This window comes from Caloenas nicobarica, chromosome 8, assembly GCF_036013445.1.
Source record: "Caloenas nicobarica isolate bCalNic1 chromosome 8, bCalNic1.hap1, whole genome shotgun sequence".
NCBI classification, from domain to species: domain Eukaryota; kingdom Metazoa; phylum Chordata; class Aves; order Columbiformes; family Columbidae; genus Caloenas; species Caloenas nicobarica.
In genome coordinates this window covers 27329963-27356251 of record NC_088252.1, presented here as the reverse complement: position 1 = coordinate 27356251, position 26289 = coordinate 27329963, and the positions used below count along the sequence as shown (strand labels likewise).

Sequence of the window (26289 nt, the reverse complement as noted above, 5' to 3'; positions counted from 1 at the left end):
TCTTCTGGTAAACATTTGCTAATTCTGCTTTTCAGTGGCTGGTTTCAGTGCCTACACAATCATGAATCTGAGACTCCCTGAATACTGTAGTTTTCGTGAGGCTAAGACGATGTCTGTCTTTTAACCGTTAGAAAGAGAACGCACTTGAGAACCTGGGAAGAGAAGAATCAAGCGCTAAGAATCTTGTTAGAAATCTGCGTCAAAAAGTAGAAGAAGCCAAAAGTTCGTTAGCGCTAAGTCACAGTCGGGGAAAAGTGCTTCAGGCTCTGCTTCAGCAGAAGAAATCTGGAAATATTCCTGGACTCTATGGGAGACTGGTAAATTTTAAAAGCCTATTATACTTTTAGTCTTAAACTTTATAGGAACCGAGTGGTGTTTCTGTAATGGAGTGAAAGGTGGAGTTCCTCGCTTTCCTGGGAATTTGGACAGCAGGGTTGTAAATCCCATGGAGTAGCTGTAAATTGAAAAGAGATTGTTGAGGTTCCTCCACTCAGCACTAAGGAAAGGCAATGGGTGTGAGAAAGGGATTCGGATTCCCTTGGGCGTTAGGAACATATTAATATACGCTGGACAAGTACCATGGAGTAGAGCTTTACAATCAATCGGTGACCGCACGCCTGGCAGAGCTGCCATGAAACTTATTAGAACATCTTACAACTTGTTTGAAACAATGTGGAGCTGTACAAATTTTTGCTTCAAAATTTATGAAATTGGGTGAGCCGTGCTTTTGTTTCCTCTTGTTTTACTTGCAAACATGCCCAATCAAAAAGAGCAAGACTTGTTTCAGAAGACCAAGGGAAGCTGTGTCGTAGCAAAATGTTGAGGGTTATTGATTCTTTCCAATCAGTGTTGATTTAGTTCTGAAAACTCGCAGCTGAGGTAGACTTCTACATTCCTTTTTTTTCACCAGCACTGAACAGTACATGCAGATCAGTGTAAATGTAAAAGAGCTACTTTTGCATTCTGCAATTTTCCCTTTTTTCCTCACCTGCTCATCCAAGGAGAAGTATCTCTGCCTCAGAAAGCTCGATTATTTAGTGTACGCATATTTAAAATAGATTTTTGTATAGATTTCTTAAGAAAGGATACAGTTCAAAGAGCAGCAGACCACTGTCTAGTACAGCTGGTGTGTGTTTCGCCTCGTGCTCCGTTATCATTTACTGCAGAGAGGAGCGCGAGGTTCGTCTGTTGTGGGATAACCCGCAACTGGCTGCGCATGCTGCTTTTTCTGCAGAGACACAGAACTTTGCAAAGATGACGAATACACCTGTTCCCGTTTCTCAGCTCAGCGCAGGACGGCACACAGAAGTACGTGACTTGCAGGGTCCTGCTCGGCTGACCTGTGGTAGAACCACACACTGAACACCTTAAATGATTTTGTCAGGCCAGCCTGCCTCGCTAAAATGCTGGCATGTAACATAGAACATTTGTCTGCAGAAAATAAACCAATTCTACCACGCTGTTCTACCAGAAGCACCGCTTTTGAAGCTCTTCTACTGTGGAAACAAGTACGTTAGAAATACCTAAGTAGCAGTGCAGGGGAAGGCCGGTTCGGTATTATTTTACAAACTGATGAAGTTCTTTCACAGAAAATTGGTTTATAATTTGCTTTTGTCCTGTTTCACTTTGTGTAAAGTTTTCGTTATTTATTTCTTAATACCAAGACAAAACATTGACGCCAAGCTAACGGGTGCACTTCTGCCTCCCCGTCCTCAATCCTTAGGGAGATTTGGGAGCCATCAGCGAGAAGTACGATGTTGCTATTTCGTCCTGTTGCGGGGCCTTGGACAACATTGTTGTTGATACCATCGATACCGCGCAGAAATGTGTGAATTTCTTGAAGGCGGGAGGAATCGGAGTTGCCACGTTTATAGCCCTGGACAAAGTAAGTAAGAGCACATCCACAAAACAAATTGTTGGTTTGCCCTGATGTGCACAGTATTAATACTGTAGATGTATAACATAATAATATGCACGTGTATGAGTATGCATTTTATATTAATATATTACGCTGTATATGTATTAATACAGGTAAAGCTAAAATCTAAAACGTTTTAATAGGCTGATGGTACCTTAGAATATTCTACTAGCAGATGATAATGTTTACTTATAGCGAATTACAAGGCTTTTTAGATACCTGTATGTGTACAACAAAGGTTCAGTGTGTCTTTTGTATTTTTATATTTGCAAATTTAATAATCCAAGTAATCTAGTAACTGTAAAATATGAAATGGAACAGTGAGATTTTAATTATACTGAAGTAAGTAGGATCCCCAAGGAAGCTTTACTGTTAATTGCAGTACGATTGCGTTTGCTTTAAAGCCTTAACACACTTTAGAAAAATGAAATGACCTCGTAATTTATACCAAGGAATCTCTCATGCATTTATTTACTTTTTTTTGATGCAGATGACTGTATGGGAACAAAAAATTCAAAAAATCCAAACTCCTGAAAATACTCCTCGGTTGTTTGATCTGGTGAAAGTAGAAGACGAGAAGGTTCTCCTGGCGTTTTACTTTGCCTTGCGGGATACCCTGGTGGCCAACGACTTGGAAGAAGCCACCAGAGTAGCATTCCAAAACGATCAGAGGTGGAGGGTGGTCACACTGAAAGGACAAATCATTGAACAGTCAGGTATTGAAATGCAAACTTACCTTTGTATTTTAAGCACTTTGTAGATAATGTCTAAGCACAATTAGCTCGCTGACTTCATTTCTTTTCCCTTAGGAACAATGACTGGTGGTGGGGGTAAAATAATGAAGGGTAGAATGGGTTCCTCAGTCGTAATGGATATTTCAGAAGAAGAGGTTAGTACATAATCTTCATTAAAAGTGGAATTTCATCAAAGTTCCTTATGTTTTGGGAGTTCATACACACATGCTATGTCCTTTTAAGTCAGCGTGACTAGTTAACAGTCTGTGATGCAAAATACATTAACAATGATCTATAAAACTGAAGTTCACTGCATTAGCTTGGGTCTATTGCTTTTAAATGCATTGGGTCACAGCCCAGCTATCATATTATTTAATTTTTAGTCTCATAGTGCTGCCTTTGATAGCTTGGGAATGGATTCCAGGTAGGGGTGAGAATGTGGCAGACACGGATCGTAAGAAACCACTGAGCTGCAGAGCAGCACACACAAACCTCGGCAGCAAGGCCAGGTTTGCTCCTTCGTTTGATGTCCTTGGAAAAGTGGCAGCTTTCCTTCAAATTTATGTTTCAAGAATGTTTTGGAATACCCAGGTACAGCTTGCTTTTTTTTCCTGGATTCTTTTGGGGTTTAGCCTGTAGTTTTATTTAATGCAGATGTAGCCTGTGTCCTTTTTGCCTAGTGTCTGCTGATCAACTATCCAAGTGTTAATACCACTTCAAGACAAGCTCCTCTGTGTAACTGTGTAGTAAACCACGGCTCCCAACATCAGTCCTCTCCCTACAACGAACTTCTGCTCTTTAGAAACGAGAGCTCTAATGCAACACAAGGGTTGAATATTCGCTGAGCACTGAGGACACAGGAACAGTAGATTAGTATTTTTTAGGTGCAAATTCCTTCTGCGCTTGAAGGTGAATTGCAAGACTTGGTCACTTGACCAGTTACTACAAGGAAAAGCTTCTCTTCCTAACACCAGGTTACCATAAAATAACAACAAGTATCAAATCTTCACTATAGTAAAAATGGCTTCTGGCTTCTGCTTGTGTTTTTTTTGTTTCTGCCTTCACTACTCTGACTTCAGCCTTTCAAGCTTGAACTATTTGATTTCCTTAAAAAACTTCTCCATTATGAGCTATTTTGACAGGAATTCTTCAGCTTACTTTTTCTTACGTTTGCTCCTCTTGTTTTTCACTATTGCAGTTGATCTTTTCAGCAGTCAGCTTCCATATTCTGTCCAGCTATAGCAAATTTTCAAGTTTTTACTCCACTTTCTTCCCGTGATTTAGGAGATCACAGACTGTCGAGCACATGAGTGAGATCTTGCTTTGGTTTGTAGCAGCAACACTAGACAAATGATCGCGTCTCATTTTTGTGCAGGTCAATAAAATGGAATCTCAGCTGCAGAAGGATTCTAAAAGAGTAGTGCAGTATGAAGAACAGAAATCAGAACTTGAAGAAGCCATAAGAACCCTGCACCAAGGTGTTCGGGAGATGAGAAATACTTTAGAGAAGTACACAGCGAGTATTGAGGTGAACAAGTTGATTATTGAGGCAATATCTGGCTTTTCCGTGAACACGCAGGGGAATAATTTCTCAGCCTCAGCTTAACGTCGTCCTTGTTAATGACAGGGATCTTTTTAAAGTGCAGGATTCTAACACAATTGTGTTTTCTGTAGAGTTTAGCTGAACAAGAAATTAATCTCCAAACCCAAATTAAGGAACTTGAAGCAAATGTAATTGCTACTGCTCCGGACAAAAACAAACAGAAGGAATTGGAAAGAGTCCTTAATGGTTATAAAAAAGGTATGTTTTGTGGAGAGGGGATTCTAGATAAAAATTGTAGTCACGTCCATTTACTAATACAGGAATGAATGGTGATGGCTTCATTCTTTCAGCTTCCAATGCGGTTCTGTATCTTGGGTTGGAGCCTCTTTTCTGCTGGGGGGATAAAAGGTGCTTCAAGAGATTAGAGAGTGAAAACCCCCTTTTTTTTGCGATTGTTCAAGTTCATGTTTCAGTCAAACTAAAGTAAAACATTGTTTTAGTATTTTTTTTATTTGGGTAGATTTTTGCAGCTGTGTCGTGTGCAGATTCATAGGGAAACTTGGTTTACTTAAGCATAAGAATTGTTAATGTGGAGGGTAATGATATTAAAATCAAGTAACGGCTTTTGCTGTGCTCTAACTGGGCTGCTACGTGACTCCGGCAAACGAATACCCTGTATTCTGTTGTGGGCACCCCAGACCCCAGTTCTTTTGTGAAAGATGTTTACTCTGAAAACTCGAATAACAGTTTCTCTGAAGTAACTGGTAGTGTAGTAAAGTAAACCCTGAGTGCTTCTTTGTATTTCTCGCTCAGGGAATGAAATAAGCACGGGAAAACATCATTCCCTTCCCCCACAATTCTGCTTTTAGGAAAGAGAGTGCATACTGCTGTGGATTCTCTCTCTTTTTTGAACAGTATGAATGCTTTAATTCCTTGATCATACTAATATTAGGATGGTTTTGTTGAGTTTTCAGTATGAGCTAAACAAGAAAACTAATCTACCCTGGGAGTGGAGTGGGCTCTGTGCAGTAACACCAGCTACTGAACAACACTTAGTGGCCAGTTCTTACGATTTAATCCTTTTGAGCCTTTTCCCTTTAAATAAATGCAAAGACTTAGTTTGGTGCAGTATATAAGAAGCTATCTCCTGCACTTAAGTGCTCTATATACGTTTGGTTTACACCAGAAAAAGCTTTGGTAGTGTAACAGCGTCAGAAAGATGTGGGTGGTATTTTTCTTTTTGCAACAGTAAAAAAAAAATTAAAAAAATTCACAGTATAAAGAAATATGTACAATTCTCAATATTTTATTACAGCAGAGCTTTTATCACTTAAATCTTGATGTATTGCGGCAGTCCAGTGTCCCTAGGGACAGCATAATGACATTAACTTGACTTTATCAACAGATTATGACTGCGTTGCCGAGAAAGCTGGGAAAATAGAAAACGAAGTGAAACGATTGCATAACCTCATAATGGAGATCAATAATCATAAACTGAAAACACAGCGAGACAAACTGGAGAAGATCACCAAGGAAATAGATGAATGTTGTTCGGCTGTCACTAAAGCCCAGGTGGCGATCAAGACGGCGAGCAGGTGCGGCACAGCGCGGGGCGAGCTGCGCTCTGTGTAATTAATAATATGCAGTTTAGAAGTCACTTTTAATCAGTGTTTTTCTGCTATAATAGTATGCGCCTGTCACTAAAATGCAATATTTCAGGATAAAGATTCAAAACAGCACTTAATTGTCACACAGCAGAGCAGTTCAGAACTGAAGAGACTCATTACGAGGCATGTCAGGAAATAAAACGTGATATATCTTTTATGTTGGCTTAACAATATGTTGTGAATACTTAGAACAAATGTCAAAACTGTTTCTGAAAGCACAGTTTGAGTTCTTTAACGAGGCCTGTCTGCTAAATGTTTAAGCCAACTTTGGTTCATTTGGATAGCTCAGGGGTGTGAGAGTTTGTTCATAAATCAGCATTTCCTCTCTGGTTGTCAACAGCTGTTGAACAATCTTTAAAGTAGGACTGTGTTTCTGGATTATTTGATGTCATATTTGCCCCCATGTGAGGTGTACAAACATCTCTGTAACCCTTCAGAAACCTGAAAAAATCTCAAGATGCTGTTCTGCGCACGGAGAAGGAAATTGAGAGTAACGAGAAAGAAATTAAAGACTTAACAGAAGAGCTGACTATGCTAGAAAACAAAGCCGCCGAGGTTATAAAGGACTGCAGGCAAGCTGAAGTGAGTGCCCTGTTTATTCAGTGGATTTCTTCGTAGAGGACACAGTCTGTGAAATAAATTGTAGATAATAGTTGTGGATTGCATTAACTGATAGTACCTTCATTTTTTTTTTTTTTTTTTTTAAAAAGGCTGCCTTGCCATTTAAGTCTCACACTTGACAATGCTGGTCTAAAGTATTTTTTTTCCTCAGTTACTTTTCTATTCATCCTCCAAAAATTCACACGGGGATAAAATGGCAAAGAAGGTTCTTTTCTGTATCTTGCAATATATTGTGTGCGTTCACACAAAATCAGTAATTTTGATTAATCATGAATCAAAGTTGACCTTTAAATATAGATGCTGGGGAGAAAAAGAATGGGCTAAACCAGTCCTGGGAAGTGGTTTGGTCTCCAGATAAAACCAGGATGATGATTTATAGCCTTATAATATCCTAATTATATCCTTCTATTCTATTCTTATGCAAATGTTGTCGTACATCTGCAGAGGACGTTCCATGATGGTTAGGGAATGGGAATGGTGTGGGGTTTTTTTAATATTACCTGAACATATATCTTGACCTAATTTTCTGAAGAAAGAAAAAGAAAAAACTTCAACCAAGTTTCCCCAAATAAATTATTAGTTTTAAAACTCTTGTTTAAAAATAAATTTGACTTGGTTATGTGGGACTTTAGTTTGCCATCTAGATTTATGTATGAGCGTGAAAACAACCAGGACGGCTGAAATTTTTTCATATGAAGCTGTTTCTTTGAAACTGTCCTTCTCTAAAACTGCCTTTTAGCTAAAAACATCCACGTGTAGGACTCGTTTAATCAGATCTGGAATGAAAATAGAAACTGCAGCATATTTTCAGTCATTCCAAAATTCTGGGACCAAGTTAATCTAAATACAACAACATATATTTGTTTCCATCAGTGCTTAGGATGACGGAGAGTAAGTTCTGTGCAAACAAATCTCTAACCCAAAAAAGTGGTAACATTTTTGTAGATTAATGCACTCTTTTGTCACTTGTGTTCAGGAAACATTGCCGGCAGTTCAGGAGGAGCAGCGCAGTTTACTCCAGGAGATTAAAACTCTTAAAGATGATGAACACGCGCTTCAGAAGGAAGCTCTTAATATTAAGCTTAAAATCGAACAACTTGATAGTCATATTTCTACACACCAGTCAAAGATTAAATACTGGCAAAAAGAGGTAAGGAAATTTAGTTCCTAAAACTTCAACTGTAACATCGTAAAAGGTTGGTATGTTAACAATGAGTTAGAAAACAGAAAATTTGGGAGAAAATTCATATTGAGCTCACAGTTTGTTGGTGTTTATTCTATAAAAAACTACTCTAAAAAAGATGACCTTTCAGTCTTTTACTTCCTCGTTTACACACAAGATTATGGATGAATTATGAATTAAATAGTTTAGCTTCTAGCTTTTCATGTTTATATTTTATTTATGAAAGAACGGTAGGATAACTATCACTGATATAACACTACGAGTAATTAAGAGCAATGAGGGAAAAATACGTAGGTCACAAATGGCAACCAAGAGACTTCTTGTGCCTGAGTATCCCCTTTGTACGTATTAAAAATGTTTTTAAAGGGTTGGTGCCTTCAGAGGTGAGAGAAGCAGAGAGGAGTAGGATGTTGGTAACTAAAATGTAAGTTGTGTGTAACCGCATCGGTCTTACTTTGGTTTTCTTGGTTGATGGAAACAGCAAAACTCAGGGAGCCCCACTCAGAGAAAAGGCTGGTTGGGTGCCTGGAGCTCCTGAACTTTTTATTCTATGTCCTTTCTACTTCGTATTTGAATCTTGAATAGACCAGCAGATGATCTCGCAGTGCACAGTGCCCTTTATACCCCTGTTAATATGAGGATAATGGGGGCAAAGCTGCTGCCAGAAACTCTTCAATCTTGAACACCCAAAGTATTAAGTATATAGTTGTTAAAGCTCTATGGCACGAGAGGCGATTTCCTCATTATCTGCTACTGCTCCTATGGCAGACACATCTCCTTTCTAAGAATGATATATATAATTTTCAGGAACGGAATAACAGGATAAAAGGATGTTTGTTGTTGTCTTTACGTTTTATTTTTAAAGGGAGTTACTTGAAGAATCTGTGAATGTTTTGAGCCTGGAAGCTTCAGTATGTACCAACACGGAAAATACTTATTTTAGAAGCATGTTCATGTGATAACTAATGTGACCGTTAAAGGTTTCTAGTAACTGGTTTTGAATTTTAGATGTCCAAATTATCGCTGCACTCCATAGAAGACAAACCACCTGAAGAACTTCCAGTGCTGAGTCCAGAAGAGCTCGAGGCCATCAAGGATCCCGACGTTATCACCAAACAGATCGCGCTCCTGGAAGCCCAGTGCCATGAACAGAAACCCAACCTTGGGGCCATTGCAGAATACAAGAAGAAGGTAAATTTAATTATCTTACAATAGTAGGATTCCTCTTTTTCATACATTGTATTGCCTGTTGGTGCAATAACATGGTACACCCCTCATCTAGGGGACAAAGAAAATCTTTCTTCTAGGAGCTTATATATTTTTTTTTCCTACAGGAAGAGCTGTACTTGAAACGTGTGGCTGAATTGGATGAAATTACCAATGAGAGAGACAAGTTCCGACAAGCTTTTGAAGAACTGAGGAAACAAAGGCTGAATGAATTCATGGCAGGATTTAATGTCATAACAAATAAACTGAAGGAAAACTACCAGATGCTAACTTTGGGAGGGGATGCGGAATTGGAACTTGTGGACAGTCTCGATCCCTTCTCGGAGGGAATCACATTTAGGTTTGTCAAAACACTTTATATTATCGTTCTATTTCTTATTTATTGTATTCCTTTTTTTTAACCTACTTTGAAAGTAATTTTTCGTTGATTATCAGCAAACCAAGCCATCCCCCCTTGGCAAATATTGGCAAGATACTGACAGAAGCCACAACTTCTTTAGCATTTGGTAACAATGATTTCTTTCTCCTGGAGAACGAATTAACTAAGAGCAGTTGGACTTTGCTGAAGTGATTTCTCAGGGTTTCTTCATTCCCAAATAGTTTATTTCACTTAGCCTGGGGAATTGTGTCAATCACACTGGGAACTGGAGACCATTCAGCCATAAATGGTCCTAAGAGTATATTTGTTACTTAAGAGCAGAATAGCACTTAAGAACAGCTATTTAGTTATCTTTCCAAAGTGTAGCAGTTCCTACAGAAAACAGCAGAGTGTTATTTGAGTTCAGGCAAACCTTGGCTGCCCAGGTCACTGCTGCACGCAGGGAGTTACTCCTTGGTGAACAGAAATAATCCTGTTTGCTCCATCTCAGCTGTGCAGGACAGGGAGTCTCAAAGCAGCTCAGCCACGGTTTTAGTTGAGCTTCTTTGTGTCTGTGCCTTCCAAGAATTCCCTCCAGTCGTGTGACTTGCTTTTCACAACAAACTTATTTTCATCGTGAACAGAAATAAGTTACAAACTCAAATTTCTTTCAGCGTTCGGCCTCCGAAGAAAAGTTGGAAGAAGATATTTAACTTATCGGGAGGAGAGAAGACTCTTAGTTCGCTGGCTCTAGTTTTTGCTCTTCACCATTACAAGCCAACGCCACTTTATTTTATGGATGAGATTGATGCAGCACTTGACTTCAAAAATGTCTCTATTGTGGCATTTTACATATATGTAAGTATTTCACGGTAACTACCACAATGAAATTTTTCTAAGATATTTTCTCCTTTGCCAGAAGAGACAAAGCAGTAACACAATTATGGCCAGATTTGAAAATCTGCAATGATAGAGTATTTTCAAATAATTAAGTGGTAACTATGGACTAAGCAGATTTCCAGAGAGGTGCTTATGTTGCATTCGGTGTATTTTTTAAGCTGCTAAATTTGACGCTTTTCAGAAATGAGGCAACTAATAGAAGATTTACAATTTACAAGAATTACAAAATCCTGCTCGTACAGTTTTGAAAGCTGCCTAAAGAGCGTGAGAGCTTGCCAAAGGTGCCACGTTTCCGTGTGTCCTTGCTGCTGCTGCTTCCTCTTCAAAAATCTAGATACTCAGATACTTTCCCCCAAAATAATCAGCTGAGATACAGTAACTTACTCAGCTCTTAGTAATGTGTTTGTGTATCCAAGTATTTTGTTCTCGGGTGCAGCCAAGATTCCTTGGTTTTATTCTTCCATTTCACCAACACAAGCTGTTTCCCGTAGACTGCTTTGATCTGTGGCTTTATCAGCATGGGGTTTTTTTTAATGTCATGCCTTTATAAAAATTCCATTATCACCATATTGAAGTCAAGCAAACATTTACATTGCTGCAGTTCTGGTTGCTAATTTAAACTTAGAATTTTCAGAATTATCCCAAGTATAATCATCCTAGAAGTGCCAAAGATTATGATTAACTACTTAAAATTAGGGAAACGCTTTGAAAATCCCTGCCTGCAACTGTAGTTTTGAACTTTGCTTCAAATCTGCCTGTATTTTCCCAAAGGAGGGCCCAGTCCCCAGATGTGTTTGATTTTTAACTGTAGTGTGGACTAATGCTTAAATTGAAAACTTAGTATAGTTCAGCTCTTAAATGCAAATTATAGGTTAGTATACAGTACATTGCAGCGCTTTTTGAAATACTGTGTGCTAACACAAATAACTTTTCTTTCAGGAGCAAACAAAAAATGCACAGTTTATCATCATCTCCCTGCGAAACAACATGTTTGAGATTGCGGACAGATTAATTGGGATTTTTAAGACTCACAATACCACGAAAAGTGTGGGAACAAACCCCAAAGTTATTGCAGCTAAAGGACTGGCTGAACTCAACGGTCTGGGGTGTCTTATTGCTCAAAAATAGAGTGGAATGAACTTTCATTCTCATTGCTGTTTACCTTCCTCTAATATATTTTTGTATTTGAGATTTTTCTTTTTGGTTTGTGTTTGTTCTTGTTAAAATTGGCCTCAATAAATTAGTTTTTTTAATTCTGCAGTCTATACAGATGTTATACAGACTGAGTAAAAAGCAGCTATTTCAAATTACGTATCCAGCTGTATTTTAACATTCCATGGGTGGGCTTTATGTCAGTGCTTGTGTTCTGCATTTGCCTTTGAATGCCTGTTCTTTACTGTATGTATTAAACAAATTGCTTTTAACTATCATGAGTGCCCTGTAATAATTTACTATATGAGTTCCAGTAAGTTAAGTCAGTATAAAAAAAATAATTTACATGTGTATTATAAAGATGTTGTATGTGGTCTGGGAGTCAGATGTTTGTAGTGCATTGGTTCAGTTTAGGAAGCTGCTCTTTGGTTATTTTCCTTTCCTGTGGGGACAACTCCTCCCTTAGACCACGGCCCATTGTGCGCTCAGGGTTTATTAATGCAGTAATTACCCTTGGCTGGCTCCTACTGTCATTTCCCAAAGGGTTCTGGACACCTGCCCCTGTGCCTGCTGCTCACCTGGCTGCTACAGACGGCTCTCCCTGTCCATCAGGATCCCGTCAACACTTCTGTATGCAGCTTTTGCTTTGATTCTCATCTTTTTTTGTACCTTAACAACTGACACATTGTGTGTTTTACTCCAAAAGTCAGGCTGGTATCTGGCACGCTTGTGCTAGTCCCAATCCCTGAGGTAGAAATGCCTCTGGCTGCTGGTGCTGCGCTTCCTGGAAAAAGAAAAAATAAACCCACAAAGCTCGATCATTGTTCTGCTGTTCAGTCATCAGCCAGTGGGAGAAAAGCTGCCCGAGAACAGCCCTGACCTGCCAGCTCGCTCTGCTCTGCGCTGTTAGTCCTTGATTCTGTTTCCATCTCTTGCTATTTTCATACCAAACACCTTTTACAAAACCCAAGTTAGTTTATCCCGCTTTTGTTGCCATAGCACCAAGTCCAGCTTAATACTGTGTGATGGAGCCAAACCTGGTGAAAGTCTCACCCCATCCTGAAAGGCACAATCATCAAACTGACAGAGGCTGTGCTGTAAAGTGAAGAGATAAGCTTTCAATGTAACGTTAAACACTGAGTTTGGATCAAATTATTGACAAGTAAAAATAAATGTACATGTATTACTTGTCAGGAAGAGAAACCTCAGAGCTTGCACTAAGATGGTGTCTTTGAATTTTTGCACGAGTGCAAGAGGAGCTGCAGGGTGGGATCAGCTCTTGGGTAAGGAGTGGGGGAACAAGGTGTTATTTTGATCTACAAATTGATGTTCTGGTGGTATCTCAGCACCCTGTCTGTTCCCAGGGGTCTGCTTGGACACCTGCCAAGAAAACCTGGTGGGAATCAAAAGTACAACCTGGAAACTTCAGTCTCTTCCCCCACTGAGTCTCATCGCAATCTTTTTCAGCCAGACTTCCCCTCTAAACAAAAAGAAAAATCTAAAAAAAAATGCACAGAAAAATCAACCAGGCCTGTGGTGGGCAATGTGAAAAACCACAAAATCCACAGCGACCCACCTGATGCTGTGTCACTTCAAAGAATCTTCCTGAAGTTCCTGCTGCAAAAAAATGGGGCACTTGGAAGAAAATGAAGCAGCAAGGTAGAGAGTGTCTGCTTTTGGGAGACACGCTGCTCCGTGTGCTCTCACCGGTTGAGCCCCGTGTCAGCGCTGTTCAGCATCACAGGGAAGGTTCTGTGCCATAAAGAAATCAAGGTGTTAGCCAAGCCTACTGTAAGAATATATTTTATTTGTATGCAAGTTTATTAAAATATAGAGTGCATTATAAGTACAAGTACTAAACGTTTCAATCAGTGGTAAAGGCATTTTATATATACCTGTAGTCTTGAAAAATAAAATGGCATTATAAACTCTGTAACAGTTTTTAAAAGTCAGGAAAAGAAAAGGAAAGTCAAAAAAAAAGCCTCATGTGGTAGCGGATAGACACCGGCTCCAGGTTTGGAGAGCCTTATGTGCCAAGTGACAGCCTTTTCACGGGGCTTAAGACACTGCCCAGTGTTTTATCAATATGGCAATATTAAGATATCAATAACATTATTAATTTCTTTATTTAAGAACGTATCAGCATCACATCTGAGGCCTGCCCTTGCTCTCAGCTCTCACTGCAGTCTGGCAGCAACGGGTATTTTGCAGGACCTCGCTAGTGCCTGCTGGTAGTAACAGGCACGTTTCAGTTCGCACCGCGGTTTAAAATACCAAGTAGCTAAAGGCTAGCCTCAGAATTCATCATTATTTAATCTTTTCTTATTTAAAAATAAAACAATGCTACATAAAAATTAAAAAAAAATTAAAACAGGCAGGGAATGCTGTTCTGCTAGAATATGCTATTATTTTTATCGAGTCAAATACAATCAGACATGGCGAATACTCATATTTGGTGCTTTAGTGAATTGTAAGCTCACCCGTGTTCTGCTGGCGTACCTGCAGCTCCCCGAGGCTGTCCCAGTACTCGCTGCAACCAGCCTGTTAGTAACTGAGGGGCAAAACCGGCTTTCACCACGGATTTCACTCCCCAGTGCAATTTAGACTGGAGCATCACACCAGTAATGAACAGTGTTAGCAATCATTTGATTGCAGAACAAAACATTACCATGCTTGCTCTGTAACAAGGTCAAGATCTCTGTGCTGAGAAGTATAAACTTACATTCACCGTCAAGTTGTTTTAACGGCTCTTGACATTGGAAATCCTTATACCACTGACTTCAGTGTGAGTTTTGCCACTTACTACAGTATGTATCTGTTTTCACTACACATTAAGTAATTCAGCAAATAGTCAGGGCTCATTGTAGTCAGCAGTGAGAGCTCCCAGCCAGACTAAACAAACACCTGATTTGTGCACAGCTGGTGCTAAAAAAATTATGCAATATTTCACCAGAAACCCTACAGATACTGCTCTGTAACGGGGAGAGAACCATTTGAAAGACACAAACTTATTAAAAAAATTATGTCATCCACTACTAACCAGGAACAAACAAAAACACAGGGCCATGAATATAAGATTTAAAGACCACAGGTGTATCGGTTAAAATACGTCGAGAGAGAGGTCAGTAAAACACAAAATACCAAAAAGAAAAAAGTCAGTAGATATTTGAGGTGTTTTGACAAACAGGGTTCCAAATTACAATTAATAAACTGATTACACTGTTTGTGTGCAGACATTGTTTCCGAGTAGCTCCAGTTTAAACAAACACCCTTACCTACCGCATTGTCTGAGCAGAATCTTCTCCTGTAAATCCTCCCAGTTAACTAAGAGTTAGATAAGAGCAAATCTATACAATACAGAAAACGGAAAGATGTGGAAATAGGTAGGAAAAGGGTAGAACTTTAGCAGCCCAGCTTTGAAGTAGAAAATCTAAAAACCAATAAATCCTGCGGATTCCTACACTAGCTTTCAATCCAATTGTTGATATAGTCAACGAGAAACAATTCTCCTGAAAAACTCAATCAGTAAATTAAATTTATGGGACAGCACATCCTCCATATTCTGCAAATAGGTGCAGAAATCTTGATAAACAAGCAGCAAGAACTCTGAAAAATAAGTGGGAGTAGCTTTTATAACAAGTGCTAATACCGGTTTGTGAAAGGAAAACACAGTTACCACTATGATGATAAAAAAAAGAAGCGGGACTGTTAGAGCATATACATGCTGGTGTTGTTCTTTAGATTCTCTCCCTTCCTTTCCACTGCCTTGGCTGTGTAACTTCCTTTTTGGAATCAGTTTTATTTTTGGAGTGAGTATCTTGTTGATCTGCCCAATTTCAGTTTTAGACCACACATCTTTCAACAGGTGCCCAATCCTCGGATAAATCTCCATAGGTTTAACATCCGGCAGTTGCTTCTGTTTCAAAGCTTTTATACGTTGACGCAGATCATCCACCTTCTCGAGAAAAATAAGCGGGGACTCTTCTTTTTGAATACATGTATTCAGTGACATTAATTCCAGCTGTTCTTCCCTTATTTTTTTCAACTTCTCAATGAGAGGTTCATATTCTTCCAAAATGTGTGCGTTAACTTCATCTAGCGCGGTCAGCAGAGCTTGTTTTTTGTGCTCCAAGGTGTCACTAAGCTTCTTAAAATACTGTACCACTGCTTTTTTGTCATCCTGAACAACGTTTTCACACTGGGACTTCCGTTCTTTCAGCTTTTCCATAAGCAAACACACATCAGTCCAGTGTTTATCCGTCAGCTGCTCGAGAAGTTTTCCAGAAGTCGCCTTTTCTTTCAGGAAGGCGCTTTGCAGGTCATCTATGGGGTGCCCGTTGTGTTTTCCTATGGTAAGGCAATGGCCACACACCAGCTTTTTATCCAAAACACAGTAAACGTTCAGCGGTTGCCTGTAGTGCTCACTGCAGGTCGCAACATCAGAGGGATCCTCCTGCTGGTATTTTTCAATAATCGCTTTCAACGCAAAGTTAATAGGCAATGATTCGATACCAGAGGTGGGAATTTCAACAATACTCCTACACGTAGGACACTTCAGAGGAACTCTCAGGGGTCTCCAAATGGAAAAGTTGCTCGAGAGCTGAATAACGCCTTCCAGACAATTCCTACAGAACGTGTGAGAACAGGGCAGAACGCGGGGATCTTCAAATATGCTATAGCAAATGGAACACGTTAATTCTTCCTCAAAGTGATGCATGTCCTAAGAAAGAAAAACGAAAAGAAAAAACAGTTTAATCTCTTTCTACAATCAACTCATTTTAAATCATTTTGTTAACCTAAGCGCCTCAACATGATATTTAATGACCGGTAAACTAATCTACATTGGCAGTTTATTGCTAAGGGGAAAAAGACAAAAAAGGAATGAAAGTGAGCAATGGTTCAAAGATTTCAGCAAATTATGATCTGTACTTATGACTGAAGTTGACTAGATATATCCAATGTCTGCCTTCAAAAGCGAGGGAAAACAGCCATCTGATACTGTATATTTTTTACAGTGCGAAACTGTGCAAGAGAGGGATAAAAGTTAGAACTAAAGTTTCTAAATAACCTAAGAATTATGACCATTTTCCTCCCATTAGGAATAACATCTTCAACGTAAAAATAAAACAATAAGTACAGAAACTTTTTTTCCCCTCTCCTAATTCTTCTGAAATGTTACTTTTGTAATATAAATAGTCATCAGAGTATTAGGCAGTCACATTTCCGGAAAGCTGTCTCTAGGTTCTGGCACAAACGAGAGTCTAACTCAATGGCCCTTAAATATGCCACCACTAACACTATTTAGACTTGTGGTGCTATTCCTGGGTTACTTTAAGCACAAAACTAAAAAACTTTCGTTTTCCATTCTTTGTAATATTGCCTTGGGTTTTTTTGCCAGCTTAGTGAAATCACGCTGTAAAGTCATAAGTAATAATAAGCCTTATGTCAGATTTCATAATAAATCATAATTCTGTTTTTCCTTTTGGTAAAAAAATAGGGAAATGAGTATGAACTTTCCCTGTCTTTGTGTTACATTTTTCCTGTCCCCCAGTTCTAGTCCACTCCGTAGACTTTGCTACCCTGCAAAAAGAAATTGTCCAAACATTTGGTATCAAAGACTCTCAGTTTAGGGTCTGACTCTAAATCTGAAACCAAGAACACGCAGCTGGGCTAACGCAGCTGCACAAAGTGCGCCTGAACCTTCCTCTGATTCAGCCAGGACAATAACAAGCTCTGATGTGCTTAAGGAGGTCATTTTATTCAGATGTGCCCTCCTCATCTTTTTAATGCAGTAACACATTTTTGCATCCATCCATCAGCATTTCTCATTGACACAGAGATGAACAAATTTCGATTAAGTTAATTTACCTAAAAGGAACCAAATTGTTAATTATACTTTCCTTTGAAAAACAAAAAATGTAATTGCATTTGAAATCATGAAAACCACAAAGGCTTAAATTCCTCACTAACTAATAAACAATTTACAATAAATAAATGAAGCAGTATTGTTGTGAAAGGCACAGAGCTGAGCTGAGGAATGTCAGAAGGGAAATAACTCAGACTCTGGTTCTTTGAGAGTTAAATCAGCTCTGAACAGGGAAACCTGTTCTGGTACAGAAATCAGTGCGGCTTATCTCACTTTATTGAGCTGGGCTGGTACAGCCTGAAGTGAAAGTGTTTGACTCTGCAAGTCTTGATCAGACTCTTTTGCCTTATAAAACCAGATTGAAAAATAATAATAATAAACCAAACCAAACAAACCAACCCACAAACAACCAAAATATGCCAAACAAACAATCAAACTAATGACTGTCACCCAAAACATCCAGTTCAATTCAAGCAGGTATTTGTATGCTATTAAGTCAACTTTATATTGAAAACATATTGTAATTAATTCAGTTTAAAAAAAATTCTAACACAGTTTAGGTAATTTTTTTCAGCTAATTAATACAAAATGTTGGTTCACTTATTTGAACTCCACTTTTTCAAAAGACCTTAACAACAGTTGAAAAAAAATGTACTAGAGAGACACATAATTCTTAAGAACAACCCTTTAAAAGAAGAATGATAAAGTGTGTTAGCATTGAGAATTAACTAGTGTATTCTCCTAGTTAAAGAGAATTAATATCAAGTACTACAGACATTTAACAAAAGACATTCACAACACTTCGACACTAAATTTGCTTCTGTATTGCACTGTTGTTACTGAAGAACACGAGGTATTTCTCTTTTTACTGGGGAGCCACAGACCTTTATTTTCCAGCTTTTCTGATCAGCCACTGTGGCAACAGCAGTTTCTTTAGGTCTATGTGTTAATAATCACATTTGTAAGTGATGTTCCAGACACTGAACCTACAGAAATGTGCCAACAATGACAGGAAGCAGAACAACAAATCTACTCCACTGTTTAGATAAATTTATTTTTTGATAATTAAATTAATTCTCATAGGAAATACATTTAAAAGTTTTATATATATATACACAAGCATATATATATCAAGTTATTATGAATTTTGGGAATGTCACTTCTACTTAAAAAAAGAAAAAAGTTGGTTTTGGTCATGGTTAGAAAAGAAAGAATCCTTAGTAGGTACACCCTCATTCAATATTTTCTCTTGCTTGTATATATATGGAATTAATATAGTTAAAAAAACCCCTGTTTAAAGTCACTATTTTTCCCTAAAACTAAGCCTGCGGTTTTCTTCAAAAGAACTCTTTCCAGGAGGGAAATTTTCTTTATAAAGGACACATGTCTAGCTTACTTGAGCTACGTAGAGGGAAAGATAAAATTAATCTTCAAAAATTTGTTTTAACTCCAAAGTAGTTGCTTGCTACCCTAAAAACAAGCGAGCAACTTTACAAAATTTTTCTTAGGTCTGTTATGGATCACCTTGAACTGTGCAGGAGTAACCCCAGCCTAAGCAGGCAGGGCCTGCCCAGGTCCAAGCCCAGAGGCCTGGCTCACGTCGTAACCCACACAGCCACCAAGCAGAGGGACAGAAATTCCAATTGTCACAGAAATGTATCCTTCTGTTTCCCAGGCAACTGAAGAATTTATAAAGGGACAGGGGTTTTCGGGCAGCAAGCAGCTCTGGAAGCCAAGCCGGGGCAGGAGGGGGGTCCCTGCTCCAGCAGCAGCTTCCCAGACACCTCCAGGAGAACGACACTTAATTTTTCAATTTATTATCCATACATTTCCAAACAGTATTTGGAACGCTGATGTTGATGTTTGCTATAGGCACACTGGGCAATAACTACTCCAGAGTTGTGCCAGGGAAGCAAAAAGTAGAAATCCTAAAATACAGTTTCATCCAGCAATAGTCTACATGTGAGCAGCAGCGGAAATAAATCAGAAACAGAGAAGCCGGGAACACCACAAAAAAAAAAAAAAAAAAAAAAAAGAAAAAGAAAAAAAAAAAGATACAGGAGACCCAACGTCAGAGTTCAGCAAAAAGTTTTCCAGTAGGGGTTTGAAGAAAAAAAAAACAAAAAACAGTAGCAGGAAGCTGGTAAATGCTTTCCTGCAGACGCTTTTCCTTAAATATTTCAAACAACTGTGGTAGCAAATATGTCTGTGTACAGACGTATTTATCATGAGTCACGCAGTATAAGCAAATTACAAACTAGAAGGTATTTTAAAATTCAAAAGGGTAATTGTGCCAGTAAGAGTGAGTTTCAGAAATCTTCTAGCAATGAAAGGTGTACTAAGCAGCTGTGATTTTATCTTCTTCTGATCAGTGATACTGTAGACAAGGTGAAAACATGCAATTCAGCACATCTGGATTACAGTTTATCTGGCAGAGCTTTCCCTTAAGCAGATCAAAGTCAAATATTCCTTGATAACGCTGCATTCCTCACCTAGCAATCAGGACACTGCTCAGGCAGCTAATTAGCAAGATGTTGTTTAGAAACAAATATCTGGAATACTGCATATGTGTTTAGGTAGATAGCTAACTGCTTTATAGCAAAAGCCAGCTGTGGCAAGCTCAAACACCCCATTCTACTCTGGAGGATTTTAAAAGGTGAATTTGGCACGGGATAATGGTTATGACGGCCTAACCAGAGAGTTCCGAAGGGCTGCCAGGCTCCCCGCTCCTTCCCAGCGCTGTCAGGAAGGAAAATGAGATCTGCTCTCTCCTGAAGGACACTGTAACACTCGACTTTTCAATACCACACTGCATTTCACTAAATCACATCAGAAATGCTGTCTCCCCATCCCACAGTGGTCTCTGAAGTCCTGTAGCACTAGCACAGAAGCTCGAGTTTATGTTGTGCAAAAATAAGAGATTAAATGATATTATGGGCAGTGTTTTCCATTTATAAGACACCTTCATGGTAAAGGGTGACTGAACTTTTCAAAAAAACCCCAGAAGGCCGAGGTGCAGCTCTGGTATTAGTCAGTGCATCAAAAGGAATGGAGCCTGCTACACAGCTGCTGGGTTCGGTGGTTGGCACCAAAAATTAGAAAGCAGGTCGACCTTAAACCTTTCTGTTCCAGCCCATTTCAGCTGTTCTGCTTTACCCCGTGCCACGAATATCCCATGCCCAGTCACAGCAATTCTCAGCCAGGGATGCTCTGCCCCAGTCCCTATTCCTGCCACTGCCCCTGCACCACTACCCCAGATTTTTATACTGTTTTTTCAATGACCCGAAAGGAGGTGGACACAGCTGAGAAGTCTGCCTGGTTTCCCTGTCAAGCTGACCTGACATGTCCCCTCCTGTATATCCCTCCCCCAGCTCCTTGTCTGCTACCATGAGGAGAAGCTGATAAATTAATGTATACAGTAATTAAGTTACGAAAGACGTACTCATCATTAACCAATTGACATGATCAATGCTTTCTGACCACCTGCAAGACCAGGGGATATTTCTCAAGTTTTAGATCCTTCTGCACGACAAGGAGGAGACAGAAGATTAAGTATCATATTGTTTAGAAGCAGAGTGCTTAGCTTATCTTTAATAATTACTAGATGTATTATAAGTAAGAAACTAAAGAATAACTAACATCATCAATTATTTCTTAGTATAGATGTATATCAACATTTTCAAATATTTTTCAAATATTGTAATGCATATGTAGTAATTACGTGAATATAAGCAACACAAGAGCATCCAGTCTGGGGAGCACAGATGGAGGATGATCCCCAGAGCTCCCCAGCACTGATAAAATAAAGAATGCAGCTTAACAGTATAATTGACTCTGCTGTTAAGTTTATTTCTCCGTTTCTACCACAACAAATTTACACAAATTTTACAAAGTTACCAGACTCCCAGACGCCAACTACGCTGCTTTATCCTTTCCATACTCTCACTCTGTTGCTGACACTTGCTCTCCATCCCTTATCTCTTCAACTCTGTCAAAACTTGTAGTCTTGAGCGTTTATCTTTCTCTCAGTCTTAGGCTCGAAGGAACAGAATCACTTTACCTGTCACCCGGCCCCGCAGACACTTTGCCAACTCCTAACGAGGAACCACACCTGCACTAATAACTAAAAGAAGGAATGGACGCTAACACCAAAACCTTGTTAAGGTCACACAGACGCTGTGAGGGAAGCGGTCAGGTATGTGGCACCTGAGCCCCGTCCCAGCCCCGAGCCGTGTCCCGGTGGCAGCGGGACGAGCTGCGGCAGCCCCGGCTCTGAGCGCTGACTGGAGCAACGCGCTCGCTGCCCGGCCGGTTTCACCTCAGAAGGGCCCTGCGAGCTCCGAGCCCTCACACGAAACACCTCCCGGCGGGACGCCGGCCGCCCCGCTCCCACAGGCACCCACCCCGTTACCTACTTGGGCGCTCCGGCCGCCGCCACCGCGTCCCCCGAGGCGCTGCCCCGCTCTCCTCACGGGGAGCGGGCGGCTCCTCACGCCGAGGCCGCCGCCGCCTTCAAACCGCCGGCCCGCGCCCCGCCGCTCGCCGCACACCGCGCATGCGCGCGCGGACCAACGGCCGCGCCGTTCGAAAGTAAACGGGCGGCGGGGCGGGGCGTTCAAGCCGGGCGGGCGACCGTTAACGGCCGCTCCGTGAGGCGCTTCCCCGCGGCGGGCGGGTTCCTGGGTTCGGGTCCCGGCTGCTCCCGAAACGGTGGAACCCGGACAGACGGACGGCGCTTCTCCCTGCAGCGATTATAAACCCACCCGGAGCTTAAAGAAATGAGGGTTTGCGTATCACACACTTGACTGGATTTTTCGAGGTAAGGACAGACCCATGGCATCATCATCAGTAACTAAATGCGAGGGATTGATAAAACGAAAGTGGCAACACCTTGGTACACTGCTGGGTTTTCTTTTCTGCAATTACCATAATCAATCTCTCACCAAACTGATTCTTCTTCAGAACCCGAGGAGAAATTCACCCTGAAGCTGGAAACCAAGAGACAGAAAAGCTTCTGCCATAGAAATAAAAATAAATAAGAGCAAGTGGTAATGTTCAATTTCACTCACTTTAGCTACTGAACAAAGATATTTGAAGTGAAGCGAAATTGCTAGTGCCATGCATTAAAATTGGGTGATTATAATGAAGAATAGTTTACCTTCTTGCTAAACAAAAACCCTAATTGCAGTAGAAATTTGATGGATGGTTACTGACAGTGGTTTAGTGACATCTGTGACACTGGTAAATCGGTATTTCAGCAGTAAAGTACCCAATGTTGTGTAGACTTTTCTCATACTCCAGATTTTCCTATATTTACAGTTCATCAAACTACAATAAACTAAAACTATAAAGTTATTCTCAGATGTTACTTTTACAGTGAATTTGAAAAAGTGTAATTCATTTAATGTTGTAATGTAAATCATAATACATCATTGTTCAAAAGTTACCTAAACATCTGTCTTGAAACTGTTTTTAGAGGACCTTTTGCAAATATCTGGGAGACATTAGGAATTATGTTTCAAATAATAAAAAAACTTCAAGCTCTAACAAATAAACCATCACTGTTTAGCTGATATGCACAGAGTTTACAATACAAAAGATCAATCACAGCTCGATGTAGTGTGAAGTTGTTATAATACTAGTCTTACATTCACGTCTTTTGATATCAGTTACACCACTTTAGTTTTGAATATCTAACAATTCTAATTGAAGTTTTTCAACTTTTCAACCTCAGCCAGTTGAAATAGTGCTTTCTATCACCGTAGTTCCACTTGTGGCAGTACAGATGCTTCAATCTAAGTGCAACTTGCTCAAATCAAACACATTTTTCTAAGAAAACATACATTTTTCAGCTCCCCGTGTTTGATTTTTGTTACAAAAAAAAAAAAAAGTTGGCTGTTGATTACTTTTACTACCTGAATCTAATTACAGTTTCTAATACATGTTCTTCATGATCATGCCTCTGCATATACTAGCTTTCAACACAGTCCCCATGGAGGGTAGAGTGGATAAAATTGTTCTTATTTTTGCTACCAAACTGGCCAGGGGAGGAGGAGAGATTAAACACACACACATTTTCTATGTAAATAATCACTACATCTTATATTGTTAATTTTATAGGAATTTGGGGTAAATTGGCATAATTCTCCCTTTACTTTCTACCACCTTGCAGTTTAATCCTTTCAAGCCAGAAGAGTGTCTTAGTTGAACTCACCAGGTTTTGAAAAGTTGTTTGCTCTGTCAAAACTGTTCTTCAAACCATGACCTTACCCTTCATTCCAGGTGGACAGATCCCTGCCAGGTGTGCTCGTCCTGCCTGCCCACAGTACCAGAGAGGGAATCCTACATGCCCTTGTTTCCGCAGACGGTTCGGTTTGTGAATTCCCTTCCTTCTCCCCTCCTCACCTTTAACCCACCCAGCAGTTTGACAGCTCGGGCCAGTCTCCATCTATCACAGAGGTGGTCGCAGGCACCTCCCTTGTGCTCCAGCAGCCGCACAGGCTTATCAAATAACTAGCTGAAAACTAACCCAGAAAATCACTTGTTTTTCAGAGAGCAGATCCACTGGAGGATTGTGCCACATAATGGGTCATTATACCTAACAGGTCGTTACTAAACCACCTGCTGTGGGTATGTCAAGATATGAGAGCACATTTCATAAAAAGTCAGAGATGGACATAACGTATGCATTCAGTGATAGAGCAGTAGTCCACCTTCTATTACAGAAATATCATCTCAAATGATATTTTTTTTACTGTCAAATGATATTTTATTTACTGTTTGAACACGAAAAAGGTAATATTAAGCCAGATATACAGGTCTTCTCATCCAGTTTATTCTGCCCTTGTGCCCAATTTGTAGAAGAGGCTGCAACCACGTGGATGTTCCATTGTTAGTGTTACGTTAACTGCATGACAGTGGCAAATCTTTGCAAATGTTGGGAATAAGTATATTCTAGCAGAATTCTGCATCTGGCAGCAATTGCAATGGCCAAGACAATGGGCCAGTGTTCAATCTGCACAGCTGCCAGTCTGCAGTGCCAGAGCCATTCTGAAAACATTCGCTTAAGAGACAGCCCCCTAACTGGGTTTGTAGGGTCTGGTGGAATAATAACCTGCTAAAAGATGTTTCTGCAATTTAAGTCAGGTGATATATGAAAATTACGACAAGAACTACATTTTGAAGATGCTTAGCTAGTGCAAAATAGGTATCCCACAAGTCTAACAACATAGAAATAGCAACATGAATATCATTTGTGTCTCGGTAAAATCAAGTAACCTGGAACACACTTCAGAGGTTCACCCCATTAAATATAGAAATGCAGATTTCCTTTTACACAATTCTAGAAAGCTATCAGGTGGCAAAACACCCAGAAACCCACAGTGGCTAAAAAATGAAAATATCATACAGTCAAAATAAATACGTAAGCAGGTCAAGGTTTGTAACTGAATGTATTATTAGAACAAGTGATAGAGTTAGAGAAAATGCAACATTTTAAGTGAGAAAAGCCTTCTTCAGGTTCACGATACAACCAACCTGCTAACTGAGGCTGTGGTTCCCCCACAAAAGTCTTAATTGCTGGCTGCACACCTCTGGTTCATTATAAACACCTTGTCAAAGGTAATAGGAAAATGAACGTGAGTTTTGTGGTGTGAGTGAAGGAGTCCAAATCTGTGACAGACTCCAAACAGCTTAAATGAGAAAGAGATAAATTTGTCATATAGTTAAGGGTGGGGAAAAAAAAAGCTTGCAAGAAAGGAATCACACAGTAGGATAGAGTAAGATTTTACTATTACAATATTGCTCAGGCAAGAGTTTTAACCATGATAGCCATGCACAGAATTCCCTGGATGCACAGCCAGCCACCTAAGAAAAAAACACTGAGACTGACAGAGCACTCAGATTTTTGCCTTAATGCCGAACCAATTACTATAGTTATCAATTCCTCTTCTCCTTTCAATATATTTGAGATAACCGTATTTTTCAGATGACTCTGTAGCTGCCCGTGGTATCGCACCACTGCCCTCCCTTCCCTGCCCCAAGATCGCAAACGTATAAATCTGTCTCATGTTTCTTGAAAGATACTTCTCCAGCTCAACAATACTCTAATTTGACTGGTGGTGGATGGGAACATATTGTTAGTTTACTCCAGGATCTATACTAAGTACACTGCAACAACAGAGAAGACCTCCTAGTAAAGCACAGTGTCTGAAAGAGTCCAAACAGCACAGGCACTCAATCTGGGAGTAGTTCTGTTTCTGCAGGATGTGCCCTACATAACACAGAATTTTTTAAAAAGTTATAATCCTTTCCCCTCAAGATTTAAGGAAAAAGCTACAGAGGCAGGAGACCAAACACAGGAGCTTTTGACAATAATTTACAATATAAATAGCTAATGTTCAGAGTAAGAACGTATGTTGGTTTATACACAGATTATTTTTATATACATAACTAAGAATTCAAGATGAAGTGACATTTAATCCAAAAAACTACCACTCTAGGAATGACATACCTGCTTCATACCACGACCTGGTATTGCTCATATAAAGTCTGGCTACTGACCATCTGCCTTTCCATCAAATTAGAAAACTTCTGTGATGCATTTACCAATAGCTGGCATTTAAATCTTCCCACATTTTTTGTTTTCTAGTATTATAATAGTAGCTTTCGGTGTTGTTTTGGAGCACACTAAAGTAGCAGAATAAACACAGCACCCTCACTTCAAGGGATTTACAAGCAAAACATGGGAATTTCTTCATGGAAATGAAGTTCCCAGTAATTTTTCTGTAGGTATTGAAACAATATTAACTCTTTCAATTAATTTTGTGTGCCTTCTGAGGTTTACTCTGGCAGTAGCCAAAACTTACTATTAGGAAGAGTTTGTAAACTTTACACATTTTCTGCTACTAAGTTTCCTTTCATAAAGTCTATTTGATCCAGATGCAGGACTAGGGTAATTGTTTCCAGTCTTGTGACCAGCATTCCTGCCAGGAATTCGGTGCCATGCAGAGCTGAGGCAACATTTATAGCTACAAGTGGCAAAGAGTCTACAGTATGAAGGCATTCAAAATAATTTGGTAATATACACAACATACTGTATGATAGGAGCTGTTAAGAAAT

The 26289-nt window shown here is 39.7% G+C and overlaps 2 protein-coding genes across 3 annotated transcripts in view; one reads left to right on the top strand and one right to left on the bottom strand.

Moving 5' to 3' along the window:
* Positions 1-11581, top strand: part of SMC4 (structural maintenance of chromosomes 4) — a 33943-nt gene extending 22362 nt beyond the window's left edge. The window contains exons 12-24 of the mRNA XM_065639709.1: positions 132-317; positions 1724-1885; positions 2409-2634; positions 2728-2807; positions 4028-4180; positions 4327-4453; positions 5601-5790; positions 6300-6444; positions 7460-7633; positions 8675-8857; positions 9001-9233; positions 9926-10109; positions 11091-11581. Coding sequence (XP_065495781.1) covers positions 132-317; positions 1724-1885; positions 2409-2634; positions 2728-2807; positions 4028-4180; positions 4327-4453; positions 5601-5790; positions 6300-6444; positions 7460-7633; positions 8675-8857; positions 9001-9233; positions 9926-10109; positions 11091-11279 — 2232 coding nt within the window. The 3' untranslated portion in view covers positions 11280-11581. The remainder of the gene's footprint in view (positions 1-131; positions 318-1723; positions 1886-2408; positions 2635-2727; positions 2808-4027; positions 4181-4326; positions 4454-5600; positions 5791-6299; positions 6445-7459; positions 7634-8674; positions 8858-9000; positions 9234-9925; positions 10110-11090) is intronic.
* On the bottom strand, positions 8348-21703 carry TRIM59 (tripartite motif containing 59). 2 transcript variants are annotated; one of them, XR_010606505.1, is made up of 5 exons: positions 21585-21703; positions 14583-16023; positions 12880-13055; positions 11882-12087; positions 8348-8827 (listed from the first exon to the last, which is right to left on the bottom strand). XR_010606505.1 is itself a non-coding variant. In XM_065639710.1 (2 exons), exon 2 carries the CDS (start codon positions 16018-16020, stop codon positions 14794-14796), a length of 1227 nt encoding a protein of 408 aa, XP_065495782.1. In that variant the 5' UTR covers positions 16021-16023; positions 21585-21703; the 3' UTR covers positions 13063-14793. The 2 variants fall into 2 exon arrangements, 1 of the variants encoding a protein (XP_065495782.1); XM_065639710.1 differs by lacking the exons at positions 8348-8827; positions 11882-12087; positions 12880-13055 and having other exon boundaries at positions 13063-16023.
* Between the last annotated feature and the right edge of the window lie 4586 nt (positions 21704-26289).